A 20,130-nucleotide genomic window follows, 5' to 3' on the forward strand; every position below is an offset into this window, starting at 1 on the left:
CTGGTCGTATCTCATACCCGTGTCATGTCGTGTTGACACAGGTACTTCGCCAAATCTGACGAGTCCGTGTAACATAGGACAAGTCATACCTATGGAAGACGAGTCTTACTACAACCCTAGTTTCGTATAGACGATTCATGCCAACTGAAGATGATTCGTGCCTGGGATTTTATTATACTCATTCTCTAGACGATGATATCGAGACTTGTAGCCACGATACATCACTATTATCCGAATCATTGATTTACGGGAATTCAATATATTAATTACTTGTTATGAGATTACAAGTGGATTCGAAACTCCAATCTATTTTCTACTTAAATTCCACCCAATCTTTCTTTTTATTTAATAATTGTTTTTAGTTAATTTTAGATTAAAATCAAAATATTCATCTGATTTGAATTAATTAAGAATTTAGTTTCTAATATTTGAACAACTTAGCTTTCTAGTCCCTGTGGATTGATACCCAAACTAAACCACTATTCTATTGAATTAAGGTCTTACTAAGGATTTATTTTTAGTGTGCAAAACGACCTACCAAGTTCTACCCAAGGGCACTATCGTAAAAGCACACGAATCTCCAAACTTCAGTGGAGAATCTGAAATTGGGTTTATGCCACTTCTATGAAGTCAGGTGTCAGATATTTCCTAATGAAAGAAAAAGGTGATTTCGGATATCTCTCTCCCACTCTAGGAGGACCCTCCGATATACAAATAGAAAACAGACATTGCCTCAAAGCAATATGTTACCTAATTTAACTTGAAATTATTCAAAAACAAAGAAAAATTATAAAATAAAATAAAAATTTGCAGAATAAGTCAAATAATTCATATACACAGGTGATTCTTGAAAAATGGAAAAATTATTCACATTTAACCTACATAACTTGGATGTAATTAAAAGGAAAAATGATTCATACACTGAATTTGAGCTCGCCCAAATTTTGTAAGCCAGACGACTGCCTGGACGACCGGTGCAACCCTTATCAACCGTGGTTATCACCCTTGTTCCCGGATGACCGGCATGCACAAATTCGGACAATTCGAGCGAGCCAAAATTCGGTGGATGTAGCATTGCTGAATTAAAAACATACCTGACAGCCAATGTGGACTGAAGTTTGTGAGAAGCCAGCTTTTTTATTGTATTGGGAACCCCAACTGTTGAAATTGTTATCATTCTTTGCCCAATTTGCACATCCTTACAAGAGGAGACAACAGGGAGGGAAGGCAAAAAGAAGAAAAAGAATAACACACCATGTAGAAGGTAAGATTCAAAACCCAAAAGCTAACAATTGTTGCACCATCACAACTAGTAGAAAATAAACAATATGAAATGAGAATCAATGCTAAAACATCGATGTACTAACTACCACTCTAGCAGTTTAAAAATCAAGACAACTTGTATGACTTTGCGAAAGCCAGCTTTTGCTAAATGGTGAACACAATAAATTCTATTAACACATGCTCGCAATCCCAACAATCAATACAGAAACTCTGAAACAGCTCTTCCAAATTTTAAATGAAAACTACAAAACAAAATTATCAAAAAATGAGAAAGATTATTGATTAATAAATATTTTACATCGAAGATATTAATATGCTAATTTTTTTTAAAATAACCTTAATAGATTATAGTTGTGTCGCAGAACTAATAGTTACTCATAAAAACAATGTTTGACCAAGTTACAAGCATTGGTCAAAGTTTGTTGTCAAAAACAATAATATTACACTTAAAAGGAGGTTTAAAAAAGGGTTATTTACACCAAGACAACCTCATTTATGAACCCTCACATTTTGACCTCTTGACGACGGGCCCAATCAAGAAGATGAGAGAGAATTTAGAGAGAAATATCTCAATCAATCAATGTTCAATATCTAAAAGTTGGCTAAAGTGGTTATACCTCTTTTAGATATAGGCTACAATTTCCTTCCACTAACTATCACATGCTATGCACATGATATCCTACATCATGCTCTCCTCATCAAAAGAACTTGTCCTCAAGTGAAGACAAACAAAACACAACTAATGCACTAGAAGTGAAACCAAAACTAGAAAGTCTAATACAAACAAATTCCACAAAGAAAACTAATCTACAATGATAGAAGCGGTGTTGATACAAGAATCATCCGGCAAAAAAGGCACAAGATGTTGCACGTTAAAGGTGCTAGAGATTCCCAAATGAGGCGGCAATTTGACTTAATAAGCATTGTCGTTGACTTTGTGTTTGTGCAACATTTCATAAAGACCCACCTTCCTATCACTTAATTTGGTGTAAGCACCATGAGGATACCTTTCTTTGCTCAACACAACCCACACAAGATCCCCCACCTCAAACAACACTTTCCGTTTATGAACGCCGATTTGTATTTGGCATTGGACTTTTTAATTTGGGCCCTAACTTGGGCATGAACATTCTTCATGAATGTAGCCATGTCCTCCGCTTTAACATTTCCCTTACTTGAGATAGGCAACGGAACAAAGTCCATAACACTTCAAGGTTTCATTTCATAAACAACTTCAAAGGGAGAAGTATTTATGGTGCGGTTGATCGATGAATTGTAAGCGAACTCGACCAAAGAAATAATACCATCCCAACTCTTGGGATGATCTCCCGCAAGACACCTCAACAAGTTGCCAAGATTTCGATTCACTACCTCTGTTTGGCCATCGGGTTGAGGATGAAATGCAGTGCTAAAGTTCAAGTCGTTGTCAATTTTCCTCCACAAAGTTCTCCAAAAGTGAGCAAGGAACTTAGTATCTCTATCGGACACAATAGAGGTAGGCACCCCATGCAACTTATAGGCTTCCTTGAAGAAGAGGTTAGCAATATTTGTAGCATCCATGGTCTTCTTGCAAGGTTTAAAATGTGCCATCTTGGAGAAACTATCCACCACCACCATAATAGAATCAGTCCTTTGTATAGGAGGTAAACCCAACACAAAGTCCATACTAATGCATTGCCAACCGGTAAAGGCATATATAATCCCACATTAGTCATGGTCCCTTTGCTCCTTTGACAAATTTGACACCATTTCACATGGTTGCCCACATCCTTGGTCATGCACGGCCAATGATAAGCATCTTGAAGTAACCCAAGGATCTTGTCCTTGCCAAAATATCCCAATTCATGATATTCAATCAACAAATGCGTCCTCAAGGAATAACTAGGCACACACAACTTAAGGTCATGGAAGAGGAAGCCATCCCTAATCATGTAGCTTGGATAAGTAGCCCTTCGCCCCCTTTGGAAAGCATCAAACATCTTGGAGAAGTAAAGATCACTTGCATAGAATGTGCGAAACTCATCAAAACCCACAACTTCATTCTTCATCTCAATCAGAAGAGTCGTTCGCCTACTCAAACTATTGACCACTTTTTTAAGAACCCCCGATTTATGTCGCAAAGAGAATGTAAATTGTTGCAAGTAAGCCATCCATTTGGCATGTCTCTCATTGAGATGGGATTGGCTATTGATGTACTTGAGGGCCTCACGGTCGGTGTTGAGCACGAACTCCTTACAAGCAAGGTAGTAGCTCCAATGCCTAATGGCTTGGATGATGGCATAAAATTCCAAATCATAAGTAGAATACTTGAGCTTAACCCCATTCAACTTTTCACTAAAGAAAGCAATTGGCCGCCCTTCTTGGCTAAGGATGCCACCAATGCCCAATCTCAAAGCATCACAATCAATTTCAAAGGTTTTGTCAAAGTCTGGTATGAAGCACGGATACTTCAAAAAAGGTGACGTATCCGTATCGGATACTTATCGGATACCGATACTCCTCAGATACTCGCGGACACGTATCGGATACTTCTTAATTAATTTTTTATTAATTTTGAAGTATCGGATACTTAATTTTAAAGTATCAGATACTCGAAGTTACATATTACTTATAATATTTTGTTTAGTTCTTTGATAAGAGGAATATAGTGAGAGTTAAAGTAATAGAATTTGTCAAATTGATGTATCATTGTTGTCTCTCTCACTTCTCTCTCGCTTTCTTACTCTCTCACGTTTCTTCTCTCTACTCTCATTCTTTTTTTGATGTTGGCATGTAAGGATGATGTTTAATTTGCATTTGCTTTTGCTTTTAGTTTTGGATGTTTTATGAATGTTTGAACACTTTTAGGTTAATAGGAATCCCTCTCTTTATTTATTAATTTACTTTAAGTTTTATTTTCATGCATATTACATTATTAAAATTATAAAAAAAAAATTTACGAATGTATCCCCGCTGTACCCGTATCATACTTTTTTAAGTTTTGACATATCGCCATATCCACATCCCCATATCACCATATCCGTATCCGTGCTTCCTAGGCTATCATTGATGACTTAAAAAAGTATATTTGCTGAAATTTTTATTTAAGAATGGTTTTTTGGCTTTAACTAAGGTCTTGTGATATTCACTGATGAAGGGGAACAAGTTGAAGCTATTGACCTTGAAGACTCTTAGTTTTATAGGAATCTTTCTTCTTTATCAAGTTGTCTTTTGCTTTAGGTTTTATTTTTATGCATACTGCATTACTAAAAATTGTTAAAATAATATTTTTTACGAACGTATCCCCGCCGTACCCGTATCCTAGTTTTTCAAATTTTGTCGTATCACCGTATCCGTATCGTATCGTATCCGTATCCCGTATCTGTATCCGTGCTTCGGTAAGCACCTTCTTTAAAAGTTGGAAGCTATTAGCGGCCTCTTTGTTCCATTCAAAAATCTTAAGCTTGAGAATGTTAGTTACAGAAGCAGCGAGGCTACTAAAGTTCTTGATAAACCACCTATAGAAAGTAGCCAACCAAAGAAAACTCCGCACTTCATGGATACTATAAGGAGTAGGCCAATCCACAATCGCCTTGACCTTCTCCATGTCCATAAGCACCCCACGAGAAGACATAACAGAACACAAGAAGATGACTTGATCAACAGCAAAGCTACACTTCTTAGTGTTGCTATAGAACTTTTCTCGCCTCAAAAGTTCAAAGACTTGCCAAAGGTGGCACAAATGCTCTTCCAAGCTTCAACTATAGATCAAGATGTCATCGAAGTAAATCACTACACAAACACCCAAAAGTGGTTGCAACATTTGTGTCATCACCCTCATAAAAGTGCTTGGAGAGTTGGTAAGCCTAAATGGCATCACAAGTCACTCAAATAGTATATGAGGTGTTTTAAAAGTCGTTTTCCATTCATCACCCGGCTTAATGCGGATTTGATGATAACCGCTTCTAAGATCAATCTTAGCAAACACCTTTGACCTAGCAAAGTAATCCAACATATCATTCAATCTTGGAATTAGAAAGCGATAGTTGATGGTAATTTTGTTGATTGCACGGCTATCCACACACTTGCGCCATGATCCATCCTTCATAGGTGTCAAAAGGGCTAGAAACACCACAAGGGCCAAGACTCGGCCGGATATACCCTTTAGCCAAAAGCTCTTCTACTTGCCGTTGTAACTCCTCTTTCTCCTTTGGAGACATGCGATAAGCCAATTTATTTGGAGGCGCCAACCTGGGTACCAAATCAATTCGATGTTGGATGTCACGCATAAGAGCATGGTTATCAGAATCCCGATCTGGATCTTACGATCCTACGATCTTACGATCCATTTGAGTGCAATTGATCCGGATCGTGTAAAAAACTCCTTATAGGTAGGATCTTTCGATCCTGATAGTGGGATCTTATAGGATCGTGGAATCCCGATCCGAATCCGATCCTATCCGATCCAATTTACAAGCCTTGTTTTGTATTGTATGACATATTTTGTTGTAAATTTTATACTTGTTGTCTAAATATCAATTTATGTTGTCAAAATAAATAATAAAAATTAAGTAGTATTGAATCAAATAGACTAAGAAAAACAAACTAGGAAATAAACATTCAAATATTGCAGTAATTTAAGAAAATTAAATAGTCGGAAAAACAAGCTTAGCTTTAGCGGAGTCTAAAGAGGCAAATTAGAAGGAAGCTCTTGGGGAAAGACATCGACATACTCTTCCAAAAGAGTAGTCATATCAACATTTTCCTTAGTAGCATCCATGTGCACAACCGGAACCAAAGCCAATATAACCCCAAAATCTCGACTTTATTCCAAAAATTCCTTGGAAGCAAGCAAGGTGGTAGAACTAGAAGATAGCTTAGAAGCAACCTTTTGCTTCATTGGAAGCAATATAAAATGGCCATCATTCTTCATAACGGTGTAAGTGCTCTATTTGCCATCATGCAAAGATTGCTGGTCATATTGTCAAGGATGCCCAAGTAGAATGTGACAAGCATCTATAGGCACTACATCACACCCTATGAAGCACGAACACGTCGCCAAGGCCTACGTATGAGTGTCGGACACGTTGTGGACACGTGTCCGACACTCTCCCTTACGTGTCCCCTTTTTTTTTTTTTGGAATTTTTCCAATCAGACACGCAATGGACACGCGATGACACATTTCAGACACACGCAAGGTGGATCAAAGAAGCTTTAAATCTGTTGGAGAGGAGAAAGAGAGACAGATTGAGGGAATAGAGAGGGAGAGACGAGGGAAGAGAGAGAAGAAACCCTAACCTGTTTTGGCTTGGTCTTCTCTGTTCTTCTCTATTCTTCTTCGCCTTCTTTTCTTCATCTTCTGTCTTCTTCTCTTCTTATTTCGTTTCTTCTTTCTCTCTCCTCCATTTTTTGTCTCTTTTGTCTCCTTCCTCCCTTTTTTGTCTCCCTTTCCTCTTTATTTTTTTTTTTTTCTCTCCCCTCCTTTTTTTTTTCTTTTTCCTGATGTGGTCTCTTTTCCTTGCTTTATTCTCTCTTCTTTTTTTTTTTTTGAATTTATATCCATGTTCTTATTAAAATTTATAAAACAAATTATTTTTATTTGAAAAAAAAATCAATTTTTATTAAAAAAATTTAGGGAATGTGTTTATTAATTTTATTATTATTGTAATTTTATAGGAACCAATGATTTTTTTTTTTAATTTTAGATATATAATAAATAAATAAAATTATATATATTAAACATGTCCTCAGCATGTCATGTCCCCCATTTTTTGAAAATTTGCATGTCCGTGTCCGTGTCCATGTCCGTGTCCGTGCATCATAGATCACACCAAATCTCATCAAAATATTTCTTCTGGATAGAAAAAGAAATCAAACACCATTTGGTTACCTTGATCTCATTACCTTTCTTGAACCAAGATACGGAATAAGGATGGGTATGGTCCTCTACCGGAAGGTTGAGTTTAGCCACCACCTCTTGAGAAACCACGTTCTCACAACTTCTACTATCAATGATCATGTTACAGACACGTCCACCAATGTTGCAAGTGGTAAAGAAAACATTGGTGCGCAACCAATCTTCTTGGCTCTCTAGCTTTGGTGATAAAAAGCGTCTTCTTTAACATAAGAGCAAGACCCACTTCTTCATCACTATCTCCATCAATTTCAATATTATCCGAAGTGTCATAAATTGGAGCACTCTCATAAACTTCAATAAGAAGTGTCTTGTTCCGATTAGTACCCATATTCTTGTGGCAATCGGAAGATCTATGGCACAGTTCTCCACACTTGAAGCACTTGAAAGTTCCACCTTAAGGTGGATTTCGGTTTTTGGAAGCACCATTAGGATGAGGAGATTTAGAGGAAGAAGCACCCCTTATCCATAAACTTGGAAGGAGGACTAGCTTTGACAAAGCTAGAAAAAGAAGGACCTGGCCTAAAACCACCTCGAAACCCTCCTTAGGAGTATTGTCCCATTTGGTAAGCACGACGACTTGGTTGCTTTTCCACAGCTAAAGCTCAATTATAAGCTTTAGAAACATTACACAATGTATGCAAGGCAAGAACATCTTGGATTGAAGGCTTCAAACCACTCACATAACGAGCCACCCGTTGCTCTTCACTTTCATTTAAATCAACCCGAGAAATGAGTTGATAGAAAGATTCCATGTAATCACCCACACTTCAAACTTGCTTGAGAGCATGAAGTGCTTGGTAGACACTTTGAAGATAGTTGAATGATAAGAAATGACCTTCAACTTCTTCTTCATCTTCTCCCAATTACAAATTTTCTCTTTGCCACATCGCCAACGATTAAGTTGAAGTTGTTCCCACCAAGCAGAAGCCCTTCCTTTTAATTGAATGGCAACAAACTTGATCTTCTTCTCGTCGGAAACCTCACCATAATCAAAGATCCACTCAATAGTGTTAAGCCAATCAATGAATTTGTCGGGATTAAGGCTTCCATGAAAGGCAGGAAACTCAATCTTGATATTGTTCTTCCATTTGTGATCCATTCTACCCATATCCGCTCGATGCCTTTGCGGCGCACAAAAAAGATTATCAAAAGAACGACGGGTACCACCCTCAGTATCATCGAAACCATCACTACCATTGGTAGGAGGAGGAAGGAGACATTGCACCATCTCGATTAGAATGGCAATTTGCTGTCTCATCTCGGCCATTCATCTCTCGGATATGGAACCCCATTACCCTCGATGTCATCACCCAAATCCAGGGCATAACCTCTACCACGACCACCCCGACAACCTCGACCCCGATTAGCTATTGAATTTCCCAAGTGTGCAAGTCACAAGAATCACAAACCCACTTCAACTAACAGTTCAAGAACAAGAATGCAACAACCCGATAGTGCAATAGTTCAAGAAATGATGCAAAATGGACCAGATTCAAGAATGGGAAACAATCTGTATAACCGAAACAGTCTAAGAATGGAAACAGGGATTGAGAATACCTGTGTAGAATCAGAGCCCAATTACAGATTAAGAAGCTAAGTCCCAAACTCCAAAGCAGTCGAACAATCGTACTCCAAACAGTGAGTTAATCCCAGTTGCGAGTCAAATCCCATTTGCAGAAGTCACCAACTAGTTCGAGTTTGAAAAATTCAAGAATGAGAGGTCGCAATTTCGACTGAATTCCAGACTTAATATTGAAAATCAACCCTAACCAGATGTGAACTCAAAACAAGTGAACAAGATTTCTCTTCCGTCTTCAACTTCGACTTCAGATAAAGAGATCAAACTGCAATCGTGAAGGTATCTTTGGTTTTCAGACAGATTCGAACCTAAGAAGGGCTTCGAACTGGAATACGAAGTCGACAAAGGCCCCAAATTGAAACACGAACTCGATCGATCGCTTCCACGAAGGAATCTGAACTTTAGGTCAAGCTTTGAACAGAGATGCAAGTGTGATTGTGTGTTGCAAGATAAACGACTGCTTCGAGATTATCAAATTAGGGTTACAATCTCCAGTGACAACTTCAAATGTTGATTCTAGAGAACGAGAAAAATCTGCAAATCCAATCTGTGAAGTCAAAGGTCCAAATCAGGTACATAAGTTTCATGGGTGATGAACCAATCAGATTATAAGATAATAGGATCAAAATCTTGGCTCTTTTGCTCTGATACCAAATGATGATGGGCCCAATCAAGAACATGAGAGAGAATTTAGAGAGAAATATCTCGATCAATCAACGTTCAATATCTAAAAGTTGGTTACAAAGTGGTTATGTCTCTTCTAGATATAGGCTACAATTTCCTTCCACTAACTATCACATGCTATGCATATGATATCCTACATCACCTCTTCAACTATGAAAATCATACAAATACACCCTTTTTGGAGGCAGTTTAGAGTGGGTCAGCAGGGTGTCAAAGTGAACATTTTGATAGTTGAAACGGGTCAAAATGTACGGGTTCATAGATGAAGGGGCAAAGTGATATTCGCTAATAGTTAGAGGGATCTTAGTGTAATTAACCCTTAAAAAAAAAGTCCAGCAACTACATGATGTACATGAAAGAGATGTAAACACACCTTATTCAAGCAACGATGTGCTTCAAGAACTGCTTTTAGGTTCAACATCGGCTCACCCATTCCCATAAACACTATGTTTGTAACCCTATGCTTGAAAAGCTCCTCTATAGCCAAAACCTGCACATAGAAATGTTGAACCACAACATGGTACTAGATCATTATTGAGCTATTCAGCCTATGAAGCATAGACACGGCAAAATCAGCGCCGTGGCGGTGTCGGACACGGGGACACGCCGGGGACACGGGGACACGCCGGGGACACGTACGGGACACGCCATCTGCCGTGTCCCTTTAATTTAATTGTTTTTCTTGTAGGGGACACGCGTGTCCAGATCTGGACACGGCGTGAGACGCGGCAAGTAGGAAGAGACAAAGGAGAGAGTGTGAAGGAAGAGAGTGAAGAGAGACAAACCTGTCGAAGATCGAAGCTCCATGAATCCAGTCGAAGATCGAAGCTCCAAGCTCCATCAGTCGATCGAACACCCCAGACGATCGCGATTGACCTCCATCCATGACCTCGACCTTGACTCGCCTGTCGATCTTCATCAGTAAGTCTCTCTCTCTCTCTCGTCCCTCTCTCTCGCCTTCCTTCTCGCTCGCGTCTCTCGCCTTAGCTCTTGCATCGATCGCGTCGATCGCTCTCTCTTGCAATCGCGTCGATCGCCCTCTCTCTCCTCTGATCTGATTCGATTCATGTACTAATATATCTATTATAGGTATATAATATATATATATCTGACTCATGTATAATATATCTATTAGGTATATAATATATATATGTATATATGTATTTATTTAATATTAATAAAAAAAACACCTTATATCTTATATTTTATATAATATATATACATATATTAATAAAAAAAAAGTAGACAAAATAAAATAAAATAAAAAATTAATAGAATCATATTTATTTTAAAATATAATAATTAAATAAAATAATTAAATTGTATTAAAATAAAAATATTTATATAAAAAAAAATTTGCCGTGTCCCCAGCCGTGTCCGTGTCCCCATTTTTTTAAAATTGCCGTGTCCCGTGTCCGTGTCCGTGTCCGTATGCGTGTCCGTGTCCGTGTCCGTGCTTCATAGCTGAATTCACCTATCATGTTCCTTGAAAGCAAAAACAAACTACATAGTGAAACAATCTTCTATAAACTAAGGGACTTTCAAGAAATGAGGAGAGTCACATGAGGACAAACCTAGTTTTGTTTATGCTCAAGGGCATATATCTTGTCTCAATCACACATTAAGAGGTTGGTTTTCCATTTGGTGTAAACGTCAATGTATTCAAACTTATCAATCACGTACCAGTCAACATACCATTTTTGTCATTGGTATGGTACCGGTGCATTTTGGCATACTGTTTCCGATTTATTGCTATAATTATTATATATATATATGAATTGTTTTGAATTTATAAAACCTTTCAGAAAAATTCTATTTATTAGCAAAATACAATTTGTTAATGTATAACCAATTTTACAAGATATAAAAGTACTTAGCAATCTAAATCATCATGAACAAAACAATTTGTATAATTAGCTAATTGACGTTTAGAACAATGTCTTAATTAATAATATGCACATTAGAACTTGATAGTACCTTTTTAACGTTTATTTATTCAAAACGAGAGAGAGAGAGAGAGAGAGAGAGTACAGTCTATGTGTAAGCAAAACAAGAGGGAGGGAGTACTATTTATTCATTTATTTAGAGGGGGAGTACGATCTCCGGCAGAAGAGAGAGAGTACTAGGAGCAAAAGATTTAGGAGAGATAATAACGATGTGAGGTATGTGTAGATGAAATGTTAAAAAATTCTGTTATTGTACCAGACGGAACTGTTCGGAACAACCGAATTAGGACAGGATTGTTAGAACCCACAGGAATAAGGCAGAAAACAAAGTGATACAAAACTCAGGGTAAACGTTTTCCATTAGAACAGTACAATCCGGACTGTACCACCCGGTACGGAACGAAATTAATAACCATGATTCAAGCACCACACCTGTTTATGGACTCTATAAATGAACATATTAGAGATGTAACATAAACCTGCTCAACAATTTCATGCCTCTGAAGGTTCCTTGAGAATCCCCCCTTGCCGGTAGCACAAAATGAGCATCGCAATGGACAACCTACCTAAATATTAAAAGCAAAAGGGAGGAAAAGAACATTATTTATCTTAAAAATCACATCAACAATTTCGCAAAACAGCATAAGATCCACCCAGCCAAAAACAGATGTGTTGGGCCTGCTGGCTAGTTCTTTGGTTAGAAGATCACCTGTGATGAAATACACGCAGTAAGGCGAACTGAACCTTTATCATCTTCAACTGGTATACCAACTGTTTCAACTAGTCTGTTGTCCTCCAGTTTTATTAATAACTGCAGTAAGTGGTGAGCAGAAAATGATTCAACCTCCCAGATAACCATGAACCCAATAAAAAGGGAGAGAAATGATTTTCTACAGCAAATTCATGGTAAATGAAATGTAGGAATCAACATGTAAAGCAGAAATATTTCCATTTTTGGCATCCATCAACATCTACATATGGTACTAGACCATTCATATAAAGTTCTTCTCAAGCCTTTTTTAGTGCGTCAAAAATCAAAGTCATAATGAATACCAGCCGTGAAAAATTACTTCATTTTCACATCCTTTTTTAACTTTCTTGCAGTCAAGCTTAAATTTTTTAATAGCCTACTAATGAATCTACTTCTCCCTTCATAGCTGTCTACTTCAATCACATTATTTTTTCTTTTTAAACAAAATAAATAAATAAAAAGTAACATCGGCAGTGATGGAGCCACATTAAGGCCAGGAGAGGCACATGCCCCTCCTTAAGTTTGTAGAAATTGAACTTTCACTTCTAATTATAAAAAAATTTCAATTTGCTTCTTTGAAGTTTCAAATATGCCTCTAAATTCTTATACATCCTCTTTTCCTTTCCTTCTCTTTTCAACAGAGTCCATGCAATTTGTAACTTTAAATGTTTAATTTTGCTAAAACTTCTTTTAAAAAATTTATATTATTTCTCTATATTCTCTCTCATTTCTTTATCTACCCCTCTCTATATCTTCTTTTTTTTCTTTTTTCATGTGTGTATCTTACTGTGATTTCATCCTATTTTTATGGAAGGATGTGATCACATTTTATATAAGAAAATCAATATTTAAAAATAAAAAAAATAAAAACAGAAGAAATTGATCAGTTAACTCGAGCATAACTCTAACATATAACTCTGGCATCATGTTGAATTTTAATCCTCCCACCACTAAATGAACATTGGTTTAGTTGGGTTGTGATAGATCTTGGTAAGGTATCAATTCAATGTTGTGCCTCCCACCAAAATCCTGACTCCACCACTAAACACAGTTCGAATTTTAAAAATGATTATCATTATCCAAATAAATACTTGAATTAAATTGAAAGGGATCATACAACACAGAAGCTCCTTAAGACTGGCTTAACCGCTACTACCTTGATAGTACCATCAGCTGCAGTCACTGCACGATGAACAGGTGACCGCCCAACCTTCCATCCAGCTTCCTCAAGATCATTTCTAAATGCCTGAGGCACTGTTCACCAACAGTCACGCAATAAAATTAATTGAACATGTGCCATATAGTTGTCAAAAAATTAAATCAAAATCCAACAACAAGCGAGTACCAAATTGGATTGCACTCACAGTGACTGAAATCCTGAATTTCTTTGACCTTCCTTTTGTACAGAAGATGATGAAGTTGTTTCCCCCTATACTTTTCCTAAATTATTACAACATTAAACAATTAAATATTGTTTTTTTTTTTTAATTATTTTTTGGGTGTGTGTGCGCGCGCGCAATGCTTTCCTACAGTTAGTTTCTGGGCATCCAAACAGAGCATAACTAGGTCAATTTTCATAGTTGAGGGTTTTACCTGACCGAAGTCGACGGCGAGCTGTTGAAGCTGTTGCTCAGACATGCCGAGGAGAACGTGGGAATCAGTGTGAGGGAGTTTCTTGAGAGAGGAGGAGGAGGAGGAGGAGGGGATAGTGATGGTGCGTGAAGGGATAGTAGTGAGGGAGCGAGACCGTAGCGCACGTGCGAGGGGCAAATAGCACACGTACACGTGCTGAAGTAACGCCATTGAAGGTGACCAGAGACCAGAGCTCTGCGGTCTCCTCCTCCGTGGATAGAAAAATGGATAGGTCAGGTCGAACGAGGAGTGCACCAAAACCGGGAGCATCTATTTACACACGCCAAATACACTCTATATTCGCACTTAATCATATTTATTTTTATAACAATTTTATCCTAAAGTAAAATTACTATTTCAGACATCATATCAATTCAAATAAACTAGCATCTCAATACACATCCAAACTTCACGTCCATCTGTTCCAAGTTTGTAGCTGGGTACTTTTTCTATTGAAGTTGTTAAAGCTTTGGTCCATTGGAGCTATTGAAGTTTCAAGTCCATTCGTAACTTTCCATTTCTATTATTTTACACACTAATCTCATCCTCATTCGTCATTATTATGAAGGATTTCTCTTTTGAAAATTCAAATTTTCAAAAGCAAATAAATGTTTATGAGAAAGATAACAAAGGAAATGTGAGTTTTACAATGTAAAAGTCTTGTTTTTTTTTTTTTCTAGCGTTGTTCGGATAACCAGAGCCAAATTATATCATTATGTTTAGAAATCTACTTCCGAAATAAATATTTAATTTCGGAAGTTGTTGTCCGAAATAAGTTAAATTTTACAACATTCAACTTTCGAAATTTTAAAATTACTTCGGACAACTGCTTCCGAAAATTAGCATTTTGTTCAACATTGTACTTCCGAATGAAGTAAATTTTTTTTTTCCCCATTTTATATTCCAAATTTGTAAACTGCATACCAAATTTATAGTTTCAAATTGCAAATTAATCTTTATAATGCCATTAAAAATTTGTAATGTTATACAAAACATGTAGGAATATGTGTCAACTCAAGGAAGTCAGGTTTGCGCAGATAGTGTGTTGGATTACACTACTCAATTCACAACTGAACAGGTTCACTCTACAAAATTATAATGATTATGTTTCGAATTGCTCAACAAATGTAAATATTTGGTAATATTTATTTGGCTTTGTAGGTATTCAAAAGTAAGGATGAATTGCTCAACTGGGTACGTGAAGTTGGAAAGAGAAATGGTTTGGTCATTGTAATCAAAACATCAGACTATGGTGGAAGGAAAAAAAGACCCAGGATGTATCTTGCTTGTGAGAGGAGTGGCCAATATAGAGCAACAAAGAAGTTAAGACATGATGGGCAACAATACATCAAGAATAACCGGTACGAAGAAGTGTGGTTGTCCTTTTGATATAAGGGCTCATAGGTTTACCACACATGATGAATGGACATTGACCGTAGTATGTGGACTGCATAACCATCCACCTGTAGAGCACCTTGAGGGACATTCATATGCGGGGAGTCTGTAAAAGGATGAGAAAGCATTGTTAATGGATATGTCAAAGAGCATGGTTCGGCCAAAAGAAATCCTAGTAATCTTGAAACAGCAAGATGCCCTTAATGTAAGCACACTTAAAACCATTTACAATGCACGCCATCGAAACAGGGTGGTACAGAGAGCTGGAAGATCACAGATGCAACACTTATTGGGTGAATTGGCCAAGTATAATTACATTGAGCGCCATCAATGTAAAGAGTCCACGATGACTGTGACAGACTTGTTTTGGGCACATCCTACTAGTTTGGACTTATTTCGGTCTTTCCCACGTGTATTAATTATGGATTGCACATATAAAACCAATAGATATTGTCTTCCTCTTCTTGAAATTATGGGAGTGACATCAAGTGAAATGACTTTTTCTGTAGCTTTCGCATACTTACAGTATGAGAGAGCCGATAACTATGTATGGGTGTTAGTTACATTGCGTGATGTCATGGATGGTTTTGTTTTGCCATCAATTATTGTTACTGACAAAGAGCTAGCCTTGATGAATGCCATACAGAAGATATTCTCGACTGGCAGATATTTATTATGTCGTTGGCATATCAGTAAGAATGTATTGACCAAATGCAAGAAAATGTTTGAGACACAGCAGAAATAGAAGAAGTTCAACCATGAGTGGAACTCTTTAGTGTATTCATCTTCTGAAATTCAATTCGATGAGCGTCTTAAATCACTACTTAAGGAATTCAGTAGTTATCCGGATGCAGTCAACTACGTCATGAATACTTGGTTGGTTCCCTACAAGGAGAAATTTGTGCGCGGCATAGACAGACACGTGTATGCATTGTGGCAATGTTACAACCAACCGGTAAGATTACTTTTGTTCAATATGTTATTAATAAGTGCCATGTACTTGATTTTAGTTTCACTTACATTGAATTGAACAGGGCTGAAAGTGCACATGCAAAACTTAAAAGACAATTGGGTTCATGTCAAGTCTCATTTCAGGCATCATTTGAGAAAATACATAGTCTGCTTGAGTTGCAACACACTGATATCAAGGCTTCATTTGAGAAAAGTCTAACTGTTGTGCAACATCAATTTAAACCTTCTCAGTTCAAGGAGCTACAGGGTAATGTGTCTATCTCTGCATTAGAGTATTTGCTTGTAGAGAGTAAGAGAGCCAATTCCATTGGCATTGATGCTGAAGCTTGTGAATGCGTCCTTCGCCACACTCATGATTTATCTTGTGTCCACGAGATTGCTGACTACATCAGACAAGATCGTCCTATACCACTTGCTACCATACACTCACAATAGAGGCAACTTCATATCTCTATATGCAACAAAGAAAAGGAAACAAAGGTGACTTGTCATGTAGAAGTAGAGTTGTTTGTGAAAAAGTTCAATAAAAGTGATAGAACCATGCGGTTGGAGCTTTTGAAGAAGTTGAAAGAGATTGTATGTCTAGGAAGCACTTTTCTTGTTGAGCCCGAGGTGAAGCCCAAAACACGTCCTCGGGATCATAAGAAGATCAATGTTTCTACCCGTTGTGCATTTGAGTTAGTGCAATATGGACATGATTCCTTCTCACCTAGGGACACTCAAATCACTACATTAGCTTCTACTATAGAAACCAAGAAGAAACAACTTGTTAAGGGAAAGAAGAAGGTGAATGCGAAAGGGAAGGTGTACATTACTAGAACAGTGAAACCTGGTGCATATGTTGATGTTTTCCCTTCTGGGTTGAAACCATACATTAAGTTTGTCAAGGATGTAGCTGCAGATAGGAATTGTGGTTTCAGGGCTATAGCTGTTTCAATTGGTCATACAAAAGATGATTAGGCTCAGGTTAGGCGTGATCTTTTGGGTGAGCTGCACACACACAAAGAGGAATACATTACACTTTATGGGTCCTACGAAAGGTTTGAAGAATTGACAAGCATATTGTCATACTTTGAAGACAGTCCTGGATACTCACATTGGATAACTATGCCAGACATAGGGCATCTTGTTGCATCGTGCTACAATCTTGTGTTATACCACTTGTCATTACAGTAATGTCTCACCTTTTTACCTCTTAGAACAGTGCTAGTACCTCAACTTGATAGACGTGAGATTGCCATTAGGTTTGTCAACGGAAATCATTTCGTCCAGGTATAACAGAAACTTATCAATTTGTGCATGTACAAGTAGTTATGAGGTATGACCACTAACTCAATTGACATTTGGTGTAGGTTTTTTTGCAACCAGACCATCCAGTTCCTCCTATAGCCACTAATTGGCGAAAATACCGGCACCCTTGCGTTGTCTATTGGGATGATGCATATGTGCTTTGCATTTAGCATTTCAAGGACATTATTCATGATACTGTAGCTACTCAAGAGACATTTGATGTTGTTGATGTCGCATGACACATGTATGCATTTGACAATGTTAGAATTATGGAAGAAATTAATAGATGTGTTTTTGATGTTGATGTGTTCTGTGGCATGGATTGAATGTTGTCGACCATTGTTACCATTTCATTCTAATAACAAAATATCATTTACAAAATCAACGACCATTGTTACTATTCCATTGTAATAATAAAATGTCATTTTCAATGGTATCAACCATTGTTGCCATTCCATTCCAATAAGAAAATATTAACCACTATTAGCATTACAACAATGTCATCTTACAAAAAACACCACAAAAAATTCATCAACTAACAAATAACATGTCACGAATCAGCTGTATGCCTACACCTAGGCCTACGACTGTATGTCAATGTCGGAGATGAAAAACGACCTCCAGTATAACTAGGTCCAGTTTCGTCAATGTGCTGACCTTCAAGGACATGCGTCATAGTCTCGATAGCCTGGTAAAGTCGATGAGGATGTTGAATCCCCTCCTCATAACCAGCCTTAACAACGGGATGTGCAATCTACAGTGCATGTGCAATACGCTGCATTTGAAAAGAATATCACATTTTAGGGAACATATCAGAAAATAAAAAGTAAGTTACAAATGCATAAAAGAGGATAATATATTACATCAGCATGTTGGCTGAAATCCTGATGGTCATGGACACACGATTCATCAGTGTGCTCAATATATAGGTATGTGATATTCTTATACCAATCCATGTAACCTAGTACACATTCCCAAGGCTGACAAACTGGTGTGCTCCTCCGCTGCTCAAATAACACGTGGTTATCCCAAGCCTCCCAGATCCTATCCAAGTATCTATACATGACTGTATATCGTGCAGATATGTTACCTCGAGCACCACGACTGGGAGCTAGCGGTGCATCTGGGATGGTTTGAACCCTGCCAAACTGCCTCAGAACTCTATCTGGATGATAGGGTTCGACCACGTCTAAGAACTTTAAGCATCCATGGTAGAACGTAACCGGGTTACATGGATGCTGGTCTCTACAGTTGTGGTATAGATCCCAAATAACCTGTAAACGTAAAGTGTTTTTGAATTAAAGTATATAAAGGGTAATATAAATGGAAAGTGTTAAAATTATCTCAAGACGAGTAAACTTACATCAGTCGCTACCAAACTGTCAAGCTCCGCTTGAAAAGATTTCAAATGATTAATGGAGGAACACGCCTCTCTCCTAGATGCCCAATGGTACACGTGTGGCATGTCTTCATTGTAGCCCATGTTCTGGTGAGGTCAGAATGCTCAGAAGTGCTCATAAATCCACGCCTCCAAAAGAGTCATATAACCACTCATCTGCTTAAATCCGGACCGGCTAGCATACCCCAATTGTCTGTATAAAAATGCTAATGCAACAGCACCCCAGGCGTAAGTATGAATGGATCCCAAATCCATCAATAAGCTAAGGTAAACAACAGGAACCCTGCCGCTACTCTTGTCACTGAAGAGTGTACATCCCAACAGAAACAACAAATAAGCTCTAGCAGCGCACTGTATAGCCTCATCGGGGTCTGAATCTGTGACACCAGCAAACTGACTTCGCAATCACTCAAGCCTGACTGAATTGCCACCAGCAGTAGAAACCTCTTCATGTGCTACACGTTCAGTAATCCCTAAGCCAGAAACTAGTAGTGTAACTCCATGATGATCCGTCACATCTGGTACGCTCACTGATCTGCCTACAATGGGAAGGCTAAGAATAGTGCCAACATCATCCAAAGTCAAGGTCATCTCACCAACTGTCATGTGAAATGTATTCATCTCAGGTTGCCATCTCTCAACAAAACTGGAGATTAGAAGCTTGTTGACGAACCGATAAGTGCAACGAGCTAACTGTGACAGCCCAGATTGCTCAGTAATGGCTTTGAATTTGGTGTTGTTGTCTACTGACCACCATGGCCATGCAAGGATCTTCGAAGAGTGATTATGACACTTTAAGGGCCCTCATTCTTATAACACAAATGATATCTCATTAGAAACTACCATACAACACAAAAAAAAAAAAAAAAAAACTCATGTACAAATGAATTTCACTTCTACTCAGGAATGTTTACCTCATCGTGCCAAACAGCTGCAGCGACATGACTATTGAAACTCTGCAGTATTGATGGATTAGTCGGTCCACCTGGAAAAGCATGATTAAAGTACTCTTCCTGGACAGTAGGAGAATCGGGTAAAGAGGCATCCTCCACAGCAACGTCAGGCATATCATCACCTTGAACTCATCTTTTGCTTCGGCTTCGGCTGGCACTGGGGATATCATATTCTACCGAAACTCGACCACGACCTCGACTACGACCTCGACCTCGTCCTCGCCCATGCCCTCGTCCCCCTTCATGGTCAACATCCACTTTACGACGTCGTCTATTTGAAGTAGTAGGTGGCACACGATGTTGATATTCAAAATCCATATTATTTGCAAAAATTAATATGTTTGATGA

General features: G+C 38.0%; 1 protein-coding gene across 2 annotated transcripts in view; it reads right to left on the bottom strand.

Moving 5' to 3' along the window:
* Positions 1 to 14,193, bottom strand: part of LOC114282726 (Radical SAM superfamily protein) — a 38,323-nt gene extending 24,130 nt beyond the window's left edge. Inside the window, exons 1-7 of one of the 2 annotated variants that reach the window (XM_028225462.2) lie at positions 13,735 to 14,193; positions 13,506 to 13,581; positions 13,298 to 13,395; positions 12,100 to 12,201; positions 11,870 to 11,956; positions 9,818 to 9,934; positions 1,095 to 1,198 (exon numbers count right to left, since the gene is read on the bottom strand). In XM_028225462.2, coding sequence (XP_028081263.2) covers positions 1,095 to 1,198; positions 9,818 to 9,934; positions 11,870 to 11,956; positions 12,100 to 12,201; positions 13,298 to 13,395; positions 13,506 to 13,581; positions 13,735 to 14,043 — 893 coding nt within the window. In that variant the 5' untranslated portion in view covers positions 14,044 to 14,193. Of the gene's footprint in view, positions 1 to 920; positions 1,199 to 9,817; positions 9,935 to 11,869; positions 11,957 to 12,099; positions 12,202 to 13,297; positions 13,396 to 13,505; positions 13,582 to 13,734 lie in introns of both variants that reach the window. The other variant, XM_082882756.1, reaches the window with a different exon arrangement.
* Positions 14,194 to 20,130: the final 5,937 nt, after the last annotated feature.

Source organism: Camellia sinensis, chromosome 8 (assembly GCF_055761805.1).
Source record: "Camellia sinensis isolate YWXY chromosome 8, ASM5576180v1, whole genome shotgun sequence".
Taxonomy (NCBI): Eukaryota; Viridiplantae; Streptophyta; class Magnoliopsida; order Ericales; family Theaceae; genus Camellia; species Camellia sinensis.